The sequence below is a fragment of the Leptonychotes weddellii genome, chromosome 6 (genome assembly GCF_054177405.1).
Source record: "Leptonychotes weddellii isolate Sample4059 chromosome 6, ASM5417740v2, whole genome shotgun sequence".
Taxonomy (NCBI): domain Eukaryota; kingdom Metazoa; phylum Chordata; class Mammalia; order Carnivora; family Phocidae; genus Leptonychotes; species Leptonychotes weddellii.
This window is the reverse complement of record NC_138374.1, coordinates 114,875,949-114,894,703: the sequence shown is the minus strand read 5'-3', so window position 1 is coordinate 114,894,703 and position 18,755 is coordinate 114,875,949. Positions and strand designations below refer to the sequence as shown.

Below are 18,755 nucleotides of genomic sequence, written 5' to 3'. Positions count from 1 at the left end.
AGCCCTGTGTTGGGCTCCCTGCTTGGCGGGAAGCCTGCTTCTCCCTCTCCCACTGCTTGTGTTCCTGCTCTTGCTATCCTCTGTCAAATATAATAAATAATCTCAAAAAAAAAAAAGTAGAAAGTAAGTTTTACCAAGGATGTAGAGAAACTGGAACCCTTGTGCACTATTGATGAGAATGTAAAATGGTGTAGCTACTGTGGAAAACTCTACGATGGTTCCTCAAAAAGACTTCGGGTATATGCTCTCAAAAAAACTGAAAGTAGGGTCTCGAAGAGATATTTGTATACCTTTGTTCATAGAAACGGTAAGACAGTTCCTCAAAAAAACCTTTTTGGGGTCAGGCACCTGGGTGGCTCCAGTTAAGCGTCCGACTTGATTTCTGCTCAGGCCATGATCTCAGGGTTGTGAGATCGAGCACCATGTCAGGCTCTGCATTGGGCCTGGAGCCTGCTTAAGATTCTCTCTCTTCCTCTCTCTACCCGTCCCCCACCTCTTTAAAACAAAACAAAAAATATGTGGGTATACACTCAATTGAAAACAGGGTCTTACAGTGCATTACTCATGACAGCCAAAAGGTGAAGGTAACCCAAATATCTACTGACAGTTCCATGCATAAACAAAATGTGTTTTATAAACATACAATAAAATATTATTCAGCCTTAAAAAGAGAGGAAGGAAATGATGACAGTCTACAACATGGATGAACCATGAGAACATTATGCTAAGTGAAAAAAGTCCATCACAAAAAGACAAATATTTTATGGTTCCATTTATATGAGATATCTAGATCAAACTCATAGAAACAAAATAGAATGTTTGCCAGGGGCTGGGGAGGGTTGGGAAGTTGTTGAATGGGTACTTTCAATTTTGCAAGATAAAAAAGTGCTACAGACTGTTTGCAAAACAATGTGAACGTACTTAACATTACTGAGCTGTACAATTTTACCAAAAACTGAAATTAAAAAAATTTTGAATAAAAATATCATATTGAGAAACAAACCAAATTATATACACCTGTAAAGAGCTTAGAAGATTAACGGCCTAACTCCTAATAGATAGTTATATATAGAGAATACTGATGGGGAAAAGAACGACTTCTGTTTTTTACTTTATATCTTTCTGTACTATTGGCATTTTAATTATAAACATGCACTAAGTGGGGCGCCTGGGTGGCTCAGTCAGTTAAGCATCTGACTCAAGATTTTGGCTCAGGTCACGATCTCATGGGTCAGGCTGCAAGCTCAGTGGGAGTCTGCTTGAGATTCTCTCTCTCCCTCCCCTCTCTCCCCACTTGTGTTTTCTCTCTCTCAAATAAATCTTAAAAAAAAAAAAGCATACACTAAGCTAGGATTTTTAAATTCAATTTTTAAAAAGTTTAGTGGATAGGGGACAGAGCCTGGGTGGCTCAGTCATTAAGCGTCTGCTTTCGGCTCAGGTCATGATGCCAGGGTCCTAGGATCGAGCCCCGTATCGGGCTCCCTGCTCCGTGGGAAGCCTGCTTCTCCCTTTCCCACTCCCTCTGCTGTGTTCCCTCTTTCGCTATCTCTGTCAAATAAATAAATAAAATCTTAAAAAAAAAAAAGTTTAGTGGATAAAATTTAAACCCTAGGTACAACAGACTTAAGTTCTTTTTTTTTTTTTAGATTTTTTATTTATTTGACAGAGAGAGACACAGCGAGAGAGGGAACACAAGCAGGGGGAGTGCGGGAGGCAGAAGGAGGCTTCCCGCCGAGCAGGGAGCCTGATGCGGGGCTCGATCCCAGGACCCTGGCATCATGACCTGAGCCAAAGGCAGATGCTTAACGACTGAGCCACCCAGGTGCCCCCAGACGTAAGTTCTAATGCCACTTTAAGGAAAGTTACCAACCATATCTCCTCACAAAAGCACACCATAAATAGGTTATTACTATTAGTTCTAAAAGGAGTAATTAAGGAAAAGCTCCTGGTGTCATCCAGTTAAGAGGAGATGCTGCCTATCAGGCTTTAGCCCAGGAACTGCCCATGACACTTGTTAGCCAATAATGCCTATATCCAAATTAGACGAAGATCCACTATCTAATCCTGAAACTAACAAATGTGATACAATGACAATAGCTGGTGCCTGCAAATACAAAATCCTAGGGTTTTCAAACTATTACCCTTCTTCTTCCCTATCTACTACTACTAAAACACCAGGCCTGCACCAGCACTTAACTTTTTCAGAGCCTTATTCTCTTCCCACCCCCACTTCAAGAATGTTACAAGAGAGTTAGTGGGTGGTTAGCAAGACCCCCTCAGAAACCAACAGCCATTCCAGAAAAATAATTGCTCACATACCAAGGGCTGCCAACAAGAGCAGCTTCCCAGCAGCATTTTTTAATAACCTTAATGAAGCAGAGAGCAACGCCTCCTATAATACAAATTCTGGTTGGAAAAAAAGATCTACAGATTGTGGAAAAGTACAACTTAAAAAGCAAACACCACAGGCTCCAGTAAGGGAGGAAAGCAAGCAGAGATTTCTAAATACAGAGCTCAATTGTAAGAGTTCACTGTACCTTATTTCTATCATCGTTTGCTCTGTCAAAAATAGAACCTTCCATGTCTTGATCCATTGAGAATAAGCCACAGCAGGCACAGCTTTGCTTACACAGGGCAGCCAGGTCAAAAAGGCCACACAGGGAAATGGAAAAGCAGCCAGCAGGTTTTCTTAGGGATTATACTGCTCCAGCTTTTATCCTTCTTCCCAGCTATTTTGGTGCCAAGAAAGCTGCAGGGAGGCCTTTGCTCTGAAAAAGCTTTTACTAGAAAGGCTAAAGCAGTCCAGGGCTGCAACTCCCTCTGCTGCTCAAGGTTTTCTTTGCATGCTGTAGCAGGTTCAATGCATTTCAAACTCAACTACGTTAAAAGAGCTAAAGTAGCCCTTTATTTCCAAAATGTGACCAGAAAGGCACAGGTTCAAATAGGAGAGCAACAGCTAGAATGCCAACTTCTGAGCTGGATGAATTTCTACACTTACCTACAAGTCCCCTCTATCTCATGAAGGGTTTCTTTTACTTAGTTTAAATGGAAGTTCTCCACCTTCCTCACAGGCACTTGGAAAAGCAGGAACTAGACTTCTTGTTCCCTCTTCACCCACCCTTAATAATGCCCACTACCAAAATTTAAGGCAGGCCTTATTCATCTTTCAAGTTCTAATTTAAATAGCACTTAAGCACATGGAACTGAAGCAATTTGTTTGCCAGTCTGTTTCACTGCATTTATTAGACTTGGAACCTGTGTAACAGCAGATGCTCAATAATCACTTACCAGAATTCTAACTAGAACTGCCCTGAGATCTTTTTTTAAAGTTTATGTAAGTAATCCCTACACCCAATATGGGGCTCAAACTCATGACCCCAAGATCAAGAGTCGCACATTCTACTGACTGAGCTAGCCAGGCGCCCCAAACTAGAACCACCCTAAGGAACTGGGGAAGATCTGTTCACATAATTCAGTTAGGACGTAAGCAATTACTGGGGGAGGCACCAACATCTTTAGATTAAGAATAAGAGACAGGTGTTGCAGGTATTGCTCCAACTAACATACTATTACTCTGCTAACAATTTAGCAGCACTGCTTGTGGTCTTTTTCAGATTACCAATCTCACCAAGTCTCCATTCTGGTAACTGTTAACAGAACTCATTTTACATGTACTTTTAGGGCACTTTATTCTTTGCTTATACCCAAACACTTCTCACAGTGTGATCTTAGTGGTACAAGAAGTCACAGAGACCTCAGAGAGTTACTGTGAGAGTGCTAAGCAGAAACAGAAGCTGATCTAGCACGTCCAGCCTACTGTGGTCAGAAGGTCTTGTGTCCCAGCAGCTGGAATGAGAACTGCTGCTGAAGGCATGTATTAGTGCAGTAACCTCCTCTTCTCTACCACCCAGTATCAGGAGCTTACCTGTCAGGTAGAATTCCTACTCTTTGCCATGAAGAATCTATACATCAGGTTCTGGAAAAACACAAATGCCCAGGGCAACTGCCACCCTCCAGAAAACTTAGCTGCCACTGAGTGAACGGTCTCTACCACTGGACAGAAAGAAACACTGTAAATTTTTAAATAAAAGCAATCCCACCGCATTTATTGTCCTCTGGTAATAACATAAAGGTAATCAAAATAACACAAACAAATGTTTTAGAACTACACTCACAACAAAGGACATCTAAAAAAACAAACTACATGGCCTTCTCAAGAATTTCTCACTTCACAGATCATTTCTAGTTGGAGACACTCTGGAGCAGGGTAATATTATCTCCTTTTAGCATGATCCGACCTGCAACACAAAATTAAAAAAAGAAAAAAAGCTATTAATAGCCATTCAGACAAGTGTGTAACCACCATTTAGCCTCAGAATTTTGGATCATATTTAAGCAATTTTGAAAATGCTTTCTCTCTTGAGCAGGTATGTGAAGATTTTCAAATATCCATATATTGAAAGGCTGTGGGTATTAGAGCCTATGAACTTTTCCAGCAATAACCTAATGAAGGTAGAGAAATGTTATTTTATGAAAAAGAGTTTCTATAGACTAAATCAAATGAATAGATCTACCCCAACATATCCCACACTGCTCTGAGTTTGTAGAAGTTGGGGAACAGATTATGTATCAAGTTTAAAAAAATGCAGCATACTGCACCACCATTCTTAGAATTCTCAGTATATTAAAGACTCCAGCCTGCAATTAATAAACCTGTTTGAGCTTTACCCAACATTTCCTAATCTTACTTGAGCAGAGAATACTTTTTTCCTGAGAATGTCCATAAATATTTTTTAATATTTATATTAAATATAAAGTTAGTTTGAGAAATGCTCATCAACCCCAATAGATTAAATGGTTTCACTTCCCGAGACTTCTGCGACAGGTAATATTAATCTATTCTATAGAATAAATACTACCATGGGAATTCAACACTGCAAATGATCTATAAGTAATAGGATGTCAATAAGGCTAGTTTGCCCTTCTTGGCAAGACAAGTTTAAATGTGAAAATCCAAGCTTTCACAAAAATAGCCTAAGCAGAAAGCAGCATAGCAAAACACCGTACCACTTCTCAGATTCTACTTTCCACATATCTACTTTAGGATCAAGAGAATCCTCAGGGTTTGGAAAAAAGAGGCACCTGAAGCCTACCACAGATAAAAGTACTAATGACCTGTGAACTGGGGCATTAAACAATTAAAAACAAAGTATCTAAATAAACTTCAAATGAATAGGATTTTAAAAGAAAGAACTCAGTTTGTCTTGTTGAAGTCATGAATCCTAAAGACCCTTTGTTAACTGGGTTAAGAAACTGCATTCATTATTTAAATATTTTTGAGTTTCTACTACATGGCAGGCACTGAATTAGACAGTAGGCTTATTAGAGAGCAAAAAAAGAAAGGACTTAGGAGCATCTGGCCCAGTGAGAGAGACATTAATAAAATAACCCCACTAATGAGTGTTTTACTATAAATTTGGAGAACACAGCACACCCTGCCTCCCCCATCCCTACCCCAGTAAAACCAAACCAAACCCTGATATTTGACATTTGAGTCCTAAAGACAGAAAACAGCATATACAAAGATTTACAGTGGGGTAAATGTGCAGATTCAAAGAACTGAAAGAACATGATGTGGATGAAACTCAGAAAATGAAGCTGAGTGCTACAAAACAAGCAGAGGGACAAAAGGCCAGATCATGAAGAACCTTGCAGAATGCATTAAAGATTTTCTTGTCCTCCTAGCAACAGGAAGTCACTGAAGGATTTCAAGTAAAAGGACGACGAGGTCAGACTGGTGCTTTTAAAAGGTAACTGCAGCCTGCAGAGCAAACTGGAGGGGGATGAGGTAGTTACAAAGAAATCAATCAGTAAACTGAATGGAGGTTGGTACCATTCAGTAAGGTAGGAAACACTAAAATAGCTCCAAAAGAGTGTAAGGGGTGGGAAGTGAGTTTGATTTCTGACATGCTAACTTTAAGGAGTCTTTGAGACATTCAGGCAGAAATGTTGAATAGGCTCAGAGAGGTCTAGGGCTACAGAGATAAATCTGAGGTCAATATATAGATGGTAATTGCAGGTAGAGTCTTGAGTGCCTTAGTAAATAACACCAAATGACAAGAGGACCTACAACTAAGCCTTGAGCAACTCAAAACATTTAATGGCTGGGTCTCAAAGAACGAATATACAAAAGTCTGAAAAGGAATAAACAGAAATGAAAAGTGACAATCTGAGTATAGTGCCACAGAGCCAAGGGAACAAAGTGTTTTAAGGTGGGAGTGGCCAACAGTGCCAAATGCTGTTCAGAGTTTGATGAGGACTAATATTGACCATTAGATTTAACATCATTTGGGTCTTTGGTGACCTTGGTGAGAGCTGAGTGGAAAAACAAAAGCAGAAATGGGAGTGGGGTTAGCTGTAAGTGGCAGAGGATAATTTCAAGAGTGAACTACTCCCTCACATAGTAAATTCTCAAGTGCAAACTAAATTTAAACATGAACTGAGTTGCAACTCATTCTATTCTGCAAGTGAATAAAAATTTCCACAATTCCCAAAGGCCATCTATATTCTTACCCAGTTGTTTTCTTGACTTTGTTTTAGAATGAATCTCTTCGGCATCATCTAATACGAGGTTCATGTACTCATCAAAACCCTAGAAAAATAAGCCAACTGTCATTTTCAAGTAAAATCATACCCAACCACTCCAGATGAATACACCAACCTAGATACAGAAATGCCAACTAATTTCAGAAACTCACCTCTCCACTGATTTTTAAGCTAAAACACCACCTCCCTCCCAAAGCCTCTTTTTAAATAACAAGAAAGCCAGAATGTACTACAAATTACCTCTGGAGCCTTTTGGACTTAAGATTTGATTAGCTATACCTAAGAGCCATGGTCTCTTTCTTTTATAACTTGTCCAATATAGTTACGTGTGTACATATATGAATTAACTTCCACTGCCACCAGTCTTCCCACGTTCCTTACAAAACACTCTTGCCACTACCCATAACGTTTATTTTTCTACCCATAAACAGGGAAGGGGAGATTATTGATGCAATCTACAGTATCTAAAGGTAATATCAAAGTGTGCTAATGTCCTAACATAATACTTTTCAGCCATATTTTATGTTTCTTTAAAACATTACTTAGGGGCGCTTGGGTGGCTCAGTCAGTTAAGTGTCTGCTTTTGGCTCAGGTCATGATCTCGGTGTCCTGGGATCAAGCCCTATGTCAGGCTCCCTGCTCAGTGGGGAGTCTGCTTCTTCCTCTCCCTCTGCTCCTCCGCCCACTTGGGCATTCACGTTCTCTTGCTCTCAAATAAGTAAACAAAATCTTAAAACATTATTTAGAGATGGGATGCCTGGGAGGCGCAGTTAGTTGGGCATCTGATCAGGCCCCTAGTCTGGCTCTGCACTCAGCTTGAATTTCTCTACCTCTCCCTCTGCCCCTCCCCACCTCCCTGTCTCTAAAATACCCCCCCCACACACACACATTATTTAGGGTATTCTGCTATCCTGAAAATCTTATTTAACTAACCCCACCCAGCTCTATTCAGGTATCACCTAATATAGAACTAATACACCATTAATTTTCACCCCACTCTAATTTTATTTCTTTTGTCCCCTCCTTCAAATACTAACACTGTTATTTAAATAATTTTAAAAAATTAATTTTCCCTCTTTTACGAATGACCCAACCGCCATCAAATAGAACAACGAGACAAGGATAGTGGCCCTGAAGAATTTTGCTTGGGTTGGGTCTTTGACTTTTTGTACACTGCTCTGGCTGGGCATTTTTGTGAAATCGTTTTCTGTGAACAAACTGCTATGAGATAAAACATCCTGGGTACTCACAATGATACAGCCCTCTATTCGCATGTTCACTTGCTCATAAAGCCACACCTGAATTCGAGATCTCTGAAAAAAAAAACATTGTTATGTTAAAAAAACAAGTAAACAAAACCCAATCACTCTGGTCAAACAATAAAGAAATATGGCTCCTAAAGAAAACCTTAAAAAGTAAAAGCCAAGAATTTTAACTACTTGAATCATATCCAAGAATTGATAACCAAGACTAATTACTTGCCAAGAAACATTCTCAATAAATGCTATATTGGGACTAAGTTAATAATTTTCCTGTGATCTTGGGACTCAATCATATTTCTTACTGCTTCTCATCTCAACGCGTTTAGACTGCAAATTGACACTGTAGCACAAAGCAGTAATTTCCAATGATCAAGGGCTTCTTTCTTATCTCCTATAGCAAAATCCAGCTTCAAAACAGCTTTCTCTAAGGTTCCTGGCTTCCCTCACATTTAACAACCAGGGGAAGGACCCTCAAATCTGGTGATTAAAAATTACAATGGCTTGGGGCAACTGGCTGGCTCAGTTAGTGAAGCGTGTGACTCTTGATCTTGGGGTTGTGGGTTGGAGCCCCATGCTGGGTGTAGAGATTACTTAAAAAAAAAAAAAACTACAATAGCTTGAAATTAATCTGTTTCCAACTATGTTATCACATACTAAAATTTGTCAGAGTAACAGAAACTACATTTTGTTTCCAAACTAATTTAAATACTTTGCCCTACCACCTCACAATTTGAGTTGCTAAAAATCCCCCCAAAGGAAAGCAGGCTGTCACAACAGCCTCTGAACCTATCCCTCCCCTCTTCCTTTTTTGGCATCTTTTCTATATTTAAGTCATCCCCTCCCACCTTACTAGGTGGTTTAAAGTAGATAAGATTCTTCTTCCAATGTTTCATCCCAGGGGAAAGAAAGGAGAGAGGTTCCAATGTTCTAGCCATAATTACTACCAACAAAAGTACCCAAATACCAGTCATGTCTGCCAGTAATTATTTTGAAATTAGTGATTTTGGTCTTGCAAAGTAATGATGACATAATTCTTTCAATGCTTGGGGTTGACATTTCATGACATTAGAGTTTTCCCTGAGCCCCTTCCCCTCAAATGCCCCTCCAATCTCTAGTTTCACTTACTATTAATTTTTAAAAGTTATCTCGCCACGAAACGTGGGGCTCGAACTCATGACTCCAAGATCAAGAGTCACTTGCTCTACCGACTGAGCCGGCCAAGCTCCCCAGTTCCACCTATTTTTAACTCTAGAACACGCTGATCAGACAGGATGACACAAATAGCCAAATAAATTCACGTTTTACTTAAAAAGGAATTACAAAACAACAAAGAACAGGTAACTTACGTACATTTTGCAAGTATCTGAAGATAAGATTCTGTACCAATGGTTAAGGAAAAAATACACGCACAGAGTAGCCGATGCTCCCGGACACTGGTCGATCCTACCCCCATCTCGCCCTTGTTTTCTAACACGAGGTGTGGTGCCCATGCAATGAACAGTGTCCAGCTAGGCACTGGTCAGGGGTTCCCGAAAGGTTCTGAAGGAATCCCCGCCCACTCTTACTCTCCTGGAATTTCTTGGTGCCGACATCTTCCTCCTCCCCGAGACCGACGACTCCCACTTTCACTCAGTTCCTAATTAAAGCTGTCTTCCTTTCGCTCATCCGCGCCACGCCTGCACTTCCCACCGCAGGAGTCGGCCCAAGCCCACCTCCCACCGGGTCTTCAACTACCCGCGCTTTCTCCCGGCCACGGTCGCCCCGGGGGCTCATGGGATGTGGGTCCGCACTCCGCTCCCTCAGGCCTGCTCTCGGTCTGCTCCTTCGCCCCCCGTTTTCTGGTCCGAACCTCCTAGTCCTGGCATCCTGCGTAGGATACGATGGGCTGAACCATCACCTTCTGCACTTTTTGGCCCTGGCCACGGTACGCCATGGTGGAAGCCAACAAAGACCGCGCGCTACCTCAGAGAGCAACTTCCGGAATAAAGAACCGGAAGCGGAAGTGTATGGCGCCCGCGAGGTGACCTGGGGCGGCGCCTGGGAAATGCCTCTCTAGCATGGGTGTTGCTTTTCTCTGTGCTCTATATCCCCTGAGGGAAGCCAGAAGGAGGCTGTGCACTTTAGAACGTGAGTCGGTCCTGTAGCGCCACCTGGAGGGAGACGGGAGGAGGCGCCGAGGGGCTTCGCTTGTGTGGCCGCCGCGGGAAGCGGCGCGGACTCCGGCGCCATCACGGCTCCATTTTCTGTGTCGGCTTTAACAGTCGAGTGGTCACACTGCGTGCCTCTCTTTCTGAGATGGGTTGGTCTAGTGCTTTTCCTAAGGCCTGTTTCCCTGGAATTTAGGCATGATGGGACGCATCGCCGTCTAGAGGGTATGGCGGCGAGAAGCCCCAGTTCGGGGGGGGGGGCCCCACCTGGCCCTCACAGCCACAGACAATCCGAATTCAAAAGCCAGGCGCTGTGGTTCGCTGTGTAGCCGATTCCACTCCCGTCTCCTTTGTGGGGCGTTACTGTAAGGTGGCGACAGGGCCTGGCTAGCGGGAAAGCCCTGAAATCTGATGGCTGGGCCCAAATGCAACTCGCTTAAGGCGTGTTTGACCAAGGGGTAAGTTTCTCAGCCTTCCCGTGTCTCGGCTTCGTTGTCACCAAGATGGAGATGACAGGGTCTTTGGTCGCGAGGTTGGAGATTTCAGTGAAGGAGTAGCATGTGCGTGGACTCAGCAAGGCCTCCGTGTTGGAACACATCGTTTCCAGGGTAACACAGCTGGAAGGGAGGAGCTGGAATCTGTTAGGTTTTGTCAGTGGCTTGAGGCCTGGCAGAAAGGGTTATTTGACCAGAATACCCATTTTACAGATGGAGAAACTGAAGATCGGAGTTGAAGGGATTCCTCCAAGGGGACAGGGGCAAGTGGCAGAATCATAACTTGCTTAACTGAGGTCTTCTGTTGAGGATGATTTTAATACTGACCTCATAAAAATGTTGAGATCAAAGGATATGAAAGTGAGTTTTGAAATATAAAGAGCTAGAAACTGCATGGGATAATTGTTTAACCCCCCCCCCCCCCGCACAATCCCAATAGAGGGTTATGTTGTCCACAAAGTAAACAGGGGATCAGTTGAATTCAAAGGTGGCATGGATGGAAGAAACTATCATACCTGTCTCATTTCAGATGCAGAGATGCTTAGCTACACTTGCAATTTCCTATCTCTGAAGTCATGATTCCTAAACTTTTGGGGATTGATAACCTATAACCAGTCATCTGATTATAAAACTCATGAGATTTGTTCTTTCCTTTATTTTTAAAGATTTATTTATTTATTTTAGAAAGAGAGAAAGAGGGAGAGAGAGAATCTCAAGCCGACTCCCTGCTGAGCGCAGAGCCTGATGCAGGGGTCTATCTCAAGACCCTGAGATCATGACCTGAGCCAAAATCAAGAGTGGAATGCTTAACTGGCTGAGCCACCCAGGTGCCCTTATTTTTTCTTTTAAGTGATTTTGCTTTTTTACATTTAAATCTTTTTCCATCTAAAATGTTATCCCAGTATATCCTAGAACTGATACAACTTTATAATATCTAGACGGCTACTCAGTTTTACCATTACCATTTACAGAAAAGACTATTGTTCCCCATTTAATTTAAAATGGCACATTTATAGGGCGCCTGGGTGGCTCAGTCCATTAAGCATCTGCCTTTGGCTTAGGTCGTGATCCCGGGGTCCTGGGATCGAGCCCCACATCCGGCTGCCTGCTCCATGGGAAGCCTGCTTCTCTCTCTCCCACTCCCCCTGCTTGTGTTCCCTCTCTCACTGTGTCTCTCTCTGTCAAATAAATAAATGAATAAAATCTTTAAAAAAATTTTTTTTAAAAATAAAATGCCACATTTATAATATACAACTGTATGTATATATGTATAGTTTATATTTTGCCCAATTGATCTTTGTGTCTATTTATGAACCAGTGTCACTCTTATAAGTCCTGTATGATATTTCCTTATTTGGTAGGACTGGAAGTCGATAGAACTTTCTTAGCTGTTCTTATTTATTTTTCTTACAAACTTTAGAATTAACTTATCTAATTAAAAGAATCCTTTTGGTATTTTTACTGTGATTACATTAAACTTGAGAAAAACTTAGAATCAATTTTTTTAAACTACCTGATGTCTATTTGTTCAAATTTCCCTTTGAGTCTTTGGGAATATTTCAGTTTTCTTTAGTTTTTAGTTTCTTCTTGCTAGTTTATCGAGTTTAATCATAGACATTGCCTCTTTCTTCTTAACAATTGTCTTTTCCTCAGGTGTATGCTCTCGCTGGTTTTTAGAAGAAAAAGTGATAAATTCAATTATGTAAAAATCACATAAAGTTTTGGGTGACTAAAACACCACCACAGTAAGCAGAGTCAAAGATCAGGGAGAAGTATGTTTGTACCACATCAAACACAAATGGCTAATTTTACTAGTATATAAAGAGCTTTAAAAAAATGCTTTTCTCGTCTCTATTGCTGTGAAAGAAATATTTCAAAACTTGGTAGCTTAGAACAACAACAACAACTATTTTGTTATAATTCATGATTTTGTGAGTCAAGAATTTGGGCAGCTCTCGGGCATTTTTTTTTGCTCCAGAAGGCATATTTAAGGGTTTGGGGTGTGTGTGTGTGTGGAAAGCTGGTCTCACTTGGGTCCGTCTCCACGTCTGTGCAGCCTCAGGGCCTCACACTTGGTCTCTCTTGCAGAGTAGGATGCTTTCTTTCTTTTTTTTAAAGAGAGAGTGTGAGCGCATGCCTGTTGGGGTGGGGGGCAGAGGGAGAGAGAGAATCTTAAGAGAGAGAATCCACCCAGTGTGGAGCCAATGAGGTGGTGGTGGGGGGGGGGGCGCTCAATCTCATGACCCTGAGATCATGACCTGAGTCGAAATCAAGAGTTAGATGCTTAACCAACTGAGCTACCCAGGCACCCCTAGGATGCTTTCTTAAATGGTGGCCCAGGCCTCCAAAAAACCAAAGCTGAAGCCAACAGTACCTTTTAAAGGCCAGGCTTGGAACTAGTATACAGTTCACACCTCAGGCCAGATTCAAATGCTGGAAAAATAGAGCCCACCTCTGTTAAAGGTTAAAGAATTTGCAGCCACAAACTGACACAAAGATCCAAAATAAAAATTGGCAATGGAGGTGGGTGAACAATCAGTTTATAGTAAAGGAAATATAGATGGTCTTCCAACATATGAAAAGATGCCCAACTTCACTCATTATGAGGCATGCACGTTAAACTAACACTGAGAAGCCATAGACAAAGATCGAAGAGTGGTGGAAATAGAAATTATTAAACTGCACTATTAGATATTCAATCCTACAGGTAAACTTACATGTGTGATATAATGTAATCATTGCAGCATTGTTTAAAATAACAAGGCAGGGGCGCCTGGGTGGCTCAGTCGTTAAGCGTCTGCCTTCCACTCAGGTCATGATCCCAGGGTCCTGGGATCGAGCCCTACATCGGGCTCCCTGCTCGGCGGGAAGCCTGCTTCTCCCTCTCCCACTCCCCCTGCTTGTGTTCCCTCTCTCGCTGTCTCTCTCTGACAAATAAATAAAATCTTTAAAAATAAATAAATAAATAAATAAAAACAACAAGGCAGTGGGCGCCTGGGTGGCTCAGTCGATTAATCATCTGCCTTCGGCTCAGGTCATGATCCCAGGGTCCTGAGATCGAGTTCCGCATCCCGCTCCCTGCTCAGTGGGGAGTCTGCTTCTCCCTCTGCCCCTCCCCCCCGCTCATGTTCTTTCTCATTCTTGAATAAATAAATAAAATCTTAAAAAAGAATCATAAGAGAAAATAAAATTTACAGTGTACTGTACATATATTCATTGAAAAAAACCTGAGTATAGGCTAGCCAGGCTGGGAGGGGACAGGGTGGTGGCAGGCCTGGCCCCAATATACTGCTGTTCTGTAGCCTGGAGGCCTTGGTTTAGCAGGGGCAGCCCCCAGGTGCGCCTGTGGGCTGTGACAAGGGCCTGGATGCGCAGTACATCTGCCCCAGTGGCCTGGAGGTATACCACAGGCCTATGGCCATGGGCAGCTGCAGCCACACGTGAGCTCACTGGCCTCTGGGAGACCAGTGCACAGAGAACTAAGGGATCAGGGCTCCCTATGCAGTGCCATCCCTCCCCTTTGGGCTTTTGCCTCAGCCCACCCTCCTGCCTGCCAGCCTTTGGCACTCAACTTGATCACCCCGTAGGCACACAGGGTGACCTACTGCCCTGCCCAGTCCTGGGGCTTCCAGGGGCTGCTGAGGGCCTCAGAGGCCTCCCGAGGGAATTCAGAGGGTGGCAGCCTTGACGCCTGCATCAGTTGCCTTCTGTTGGGTCCCTTGAAGACTGGGTTGGGCATTTGTAGATAAATGCCTTGTGGCTTTTGCTGTCAACTCTTTTAAAAAAATCCATATATGAGTGGATCTGTGTAGTTCAAACCGGTGTTGTTCAAGGGTCAACTGTATCACCAGTTCCATAAATTCATTAGGTAGTGGAAGGTACTATGAAACTAGTTTCCCTTTTTAAATTACAACTAATCATAACATCCTTGCAAAATTTGAGATTTTCATGACACTCCCAGAGGTGTCTGTAAAATAGCCTTAATTAAGATTACTGGTCCATGGGCACCTGGGTGGCTCAGTCGTTAAGCGTCTGCCTTCGGCTCAGGTCATGGTCCCAGGGTCCTGGGATCGAGCCCCGCATCGGGCTCCCTGCTCCGTGGGAAGCCTGCTTCTCCCTCTCCTGCTCCCCCTGCTTGTGTTCCCTCTCTCGCTGTGTCTCTCTCTGTCAAATAAATAAAATCTTTAAAAAAAAAAAAAGAATCACTGGTCCAAAGAGATATACCCTGAGTGGCGCCTGGCCGGCTCATTCGGTGGAGCGTGCAACTCTTGATCTTGGGGTTGTGAGTTTGAGCCCCAGCTGGGTGTAGAGATTACTTAAAAATAAAATCTTTAGGGCGCCTGGATGGCTCAGTCGGTTGAGCGACTGCCTTCGGCTCAGGTCATGATCCCAGGGTCCTGGGATCGAGTCCCACATCGGGCTCCCTGCTCTGCGGGGAGCCTGCTTCTCCCTCTCCCACTCCCCTTGCTTGTGTTCCCTCTCTCGCTGTGTCTCTCTCTGTCAAATAAATAAATAAAATCTTAAAATAAATAAATAAATAAATAAATAAATAAATAAATAAATAAATAAATAAATAAAATCTTTAAAAAACAACAACAAATACCAAAGAGATATACCCTAAGAAAAGAGTCAGTTCCGGGCCTCCGAAATACTGATCCTTCCTCTTAGCTTGAAGTTCCTTCCATCTCACAGCTTGCTGAACGGCTGTTATTGATAAGCATTCCAAAGAATGGGCTTGCAAAGACAGGGGCAGTCTAGCAAAGATGGGTATATAGCCCCTGACACGGGTATATGGGCCAAGAGCTTTTTCATTCATTCAGCAAATGTTTATTGAATGCCTTTTGTTATGGGCTGAAGTGTGCTCCCTGAAATGCCTATGTTGAAGCTCTAACCCCCCAGCATCTCAGAATGTGACTGTAGTTGGAGATAGGCCCTAATCCAAGATGACTGGTGTCCTTATAGAGCCATTAAAACAGACATGTACACGTAGAGGAAAGACCACATGAGGACAGTGAGAAGGCGGCACCTGCAAACCAGAGAGAAGCCTCAGAAAAAAATTTTCGAACACTTTCTCTTGGACTTCTAGCCTCCAGAACTGAGAGAAAATAAATTTCTGTTGTTTAAACCATCCAGTCTGTGGTATTTTGTTACGATACTAGTTACTGAGAATATATAGGTCAGTAAGAATCTGTCTCAAGTTTCTATTCTGCTGAGGAGGATGGACAGGTAAACAATTTTAAAACGGTGGGGGTAAACAAATAGTGTATGCCTAGTGGATGGGCACCAAACCCCAATTTGGGGAGAGGAAGAACAGAGTGTTGGGAGAGTAGCCTGGAGGCCATAGGATGTGTAGGAGTTAGCCAAAAGAAGAGACTTCTAGGGAGAAAGACAGCGTTAACAAAGGCAAAGGGCTGGAGAGAGATTAGTGTTCAAGGGAAGTGGACAGCTTGTAGTTTTGCTGGAGTGGAGAGCATCAAGGGTGAGGCAGGAGGCTGGGAGGACAGGGCCTTGCATGCCATGCTGAGGGACCTGAATATAATTGTGGAGGGAGAGGGAAAGATTGGAAGACTTCTCAAAGCAGTGACTCAGATTTGCATTTAAAATCTTTGATTAAAAGATCAGTTTACACTTAAGCCAAGAATGGCTGACAGCAAATTGAGAGCAAGAGTAAGACAAAGCAGAGCCTGAGAAAGTACCAATGGGATGGTCAGGGGTCACGTCAACAAACCTTACCTGCTGTGTTGGCCTTGTTAGCAGCTCACACCATCTCCTTTGCCAGGCAAGCAACACAAAACTCCAGCTCTGACACCTCAAGGAAGCCTTTCCTGACCGGTCTCAAACTGACTTCTCATTCCCTCTATAGCATCATCTACTTATACTTGCACCTACTTCATTCCTGATACCTTTCTCTTAAAAGTACTTCCTTTTTCTTGGGCAGGGGTTTGCATCATACTCCTCTCCCTGGTGACAGTAATGTTAAGTGATGGTTAGAATTCAGGTTCTATTTTGAGTCTCTTCAAGGGGTGGGAGTCCAAAATACTTTGTGGCAGTTATGCTGATGTATTAATTTCACATTCCCTTGTTTTTCTAAGCTCGGCCACCCTCCTTGAGATTCCCAACCCAAAGAAGGGACCTCCTTCACCATATACACCTGTCAGGTAACGATTCCTTCCATTTTGCTTCACTCTTCCCTTGAAATTTCTCCTCCCTTGTTTCCAGTCTTCTTGATCCAGCCAATTCCCTATTTCACTTATTTATTCAATAAACAAGAGGCTATTTGAATATTTTTTCTTCTCTTTCTTCAGAATCGATTGACTGGCTCTGCTTACCCTTACTCTTAACTCTGCAGGCTGTTGTCTTACTCCTGAGGACAAAGCAGACATGGAGTCAAAGACCCAAAAAACCCAGGGACAGGCAATGCCAAGTTTGAATCCACTGCTTCTTGCTCATCACCATAGATTCAGCCTCTGTAACACCTTAGCGGTTAAAAACAACCTAATACTTCCCTCTTAGGCCCCCAGGAAATCTTGTGACTGACTCCTTAATTTTTGCTGATTCTTTGCTCATTTTATTGTACAATGTTAAGAAAATGGTCAAGATCAAGAATTTTCTTTATGCTCATGCCCTTAACATCATTTTGCAAATTCAATTAAGTTGAAGCACAGTTTGGAGAGTAAGTTATTAATGCAGTCAGATGTGTGGGTTGTGGGAACTTGCAAAGATTTATCAAGCAGCTTCCTAAAATCAGATTTGAGAAATAAAGAGCTCTTGAAAGTCAATAAATCAAACTCAATTGCACATAGGAATATACTTTCTGACACTACGGTGGGGATATAAAGCAGTGATCTTCCAGTGCAGCATAGCATGTTGTATCAAAATGGGTATGTGAGTTAAGAGGTACATAATACTCAGTAAATGTTAATGGTTTTAAATATTAGACAGCAACTGGAGGCCACCCATTTCCTGTTGCTAAACTGACAAAAAGCAATCCATTTTAAAGAATTGCCGAAATATTCCAGCAAAATGAGGCCACAATTTTAGAAAAGTAACACTGTACTTTGATCAACATAGATTAAGCTTTATTTCTGAAACAGTATTAGTTATCAATCTAACTCTGTGGTGGTTTCAAAGATTGGAGAGGTGAAAATAAACTCTGTTTTGGTCATCTGAGAGGACCTATTAGAATTTGAAGTTAAGGTCAGAACCTTAGGGATCATTTATCTTGAGACAAAAACATGAGTCATAAACTATCTTGAAACTTCGGCTGTGGCCAAACTGCAACATTTGGACTCTTTTTTCTTTTTCTAAAGATTATTTGTCAGAGAGAGAGTACAAGCAGAGGGAGGAGGCGGCTCCCTGCTGAGCAAGGGGCCTGATGCGGGACTTGATCCCAGGGTTCTGGGATCATTACCTGACCTGAAGGCAGATGCTTAACTGACTGATCCATCCAGGGGTCCCCATTTGGGCCCTCTTCTGTTAAAATTGAAAACCATAATCACTTAAAACCCAATACACAATCTGTTTCTGATTTTTTAAAAAAGATTATTTGAGAGAGAGGGCGTGTACACACAAGTGTGCACGAAGGGGGTTAGGGGCAAAGGGAGAAAATATCAAGCAGACTCCCTGCTAATGGGGGAGCCAGCCACCCAGAAGCCACCAATATGTTTGCTTTTTGTGAAAAGTTGGAACTTTAGACTACTATTAGAAAAAAAAAATCTGTGTTGTTGGTAGTTAACAAATTTATGTGTATTCCCTTAAAAACTGGCATACTACTTAACACTTGGGACTTCTCTGTATGACTTCATGCTTGGAAGTTCTTAAATGAATCCATCTAAGATCACTTCTAAATCCTCTCTCCTTTAAAGAAATTAAATGGCATTGGGGTCCCCAGGGTCTCAGTCGTCAAACGTCCGACTCTTGATTTCCGTTCAGGTCTTGATCTCAGGGTCGTGAGATCAAGCCCTGCATCGGGCTCCGTGCTCAATGGGAATATGCTTGGGATTCTCCCTCCCCCTCTGCCCATCTCCCCACTGGTGTGCACATGCCCTCTAAAATAAAAAAATGAATCTTTAAAAAAAATTAATGGCATTACCTGAGTTACAATGATAAAATCCTCCCCATTTAATAATATTCCTTCTTTCCTAAAGTATATGCGGCTAAAACAGCATACTTGTGGGTAAGTTTGGCAATACGTCCTTGTGAGAAGTTTCTAAAGCCACACAGTATCTGTGAAATTGGAGCATTTA

The 18,755-nt window shown here is 42.4% G+C and overlaps 1 protein-coding gene and 1 long non-coding RNA gene across 2 annotated transcripts; one reads left to right on the top strand and one right to left on the bottom strand.

The window, feature by feature from the left end:
• Window positions 1–4,077: 4,077 nt before the first annotated feature.
• On the bottom strand, window positions 4,078–9,873 carry SNRPE (small nuclear ribonucleoprotein polypeptide E). Its single transcript, XM_006731555.3, has 5 exons — window positions 9,748–9,873; window positions 9,219–9,245; window positions 7,857–7,919; window positions 6,574–6,652; window positions 4,078–4,298 (listed from the first exon to the last, which is right to left on the bottom strand). Exons 1-5 carry the CDS (start codon window positions 9,799–9,801, stop codon window positions 4,243–4,245), a joined length of 279 nt encoding a protein of 92 aa, XP_006731618.1. The 5' UTR covers window positions 9,802–9,873; the 3' UTR covers window positions 4,078–4,242.
• Window positions 9,874–10,031: 158 nt separating this feature from the next.
• On the top strand, window positions 10,032–16,668 carry LOC145722346 (uncharacterized). The gene is made up of 3 exons (XR_014146556.1): window positions 10,032–10,144; window positions 10,191–10,473; window positions 16,602–16,668. It is a non-coding gene; the product is annotated as an uncharacterized LOC145722346 (long non-coding RNA).
• The last annotated feature ends 2,087 nt before the right edge of the window (window positions 16,669–18,755 follow it).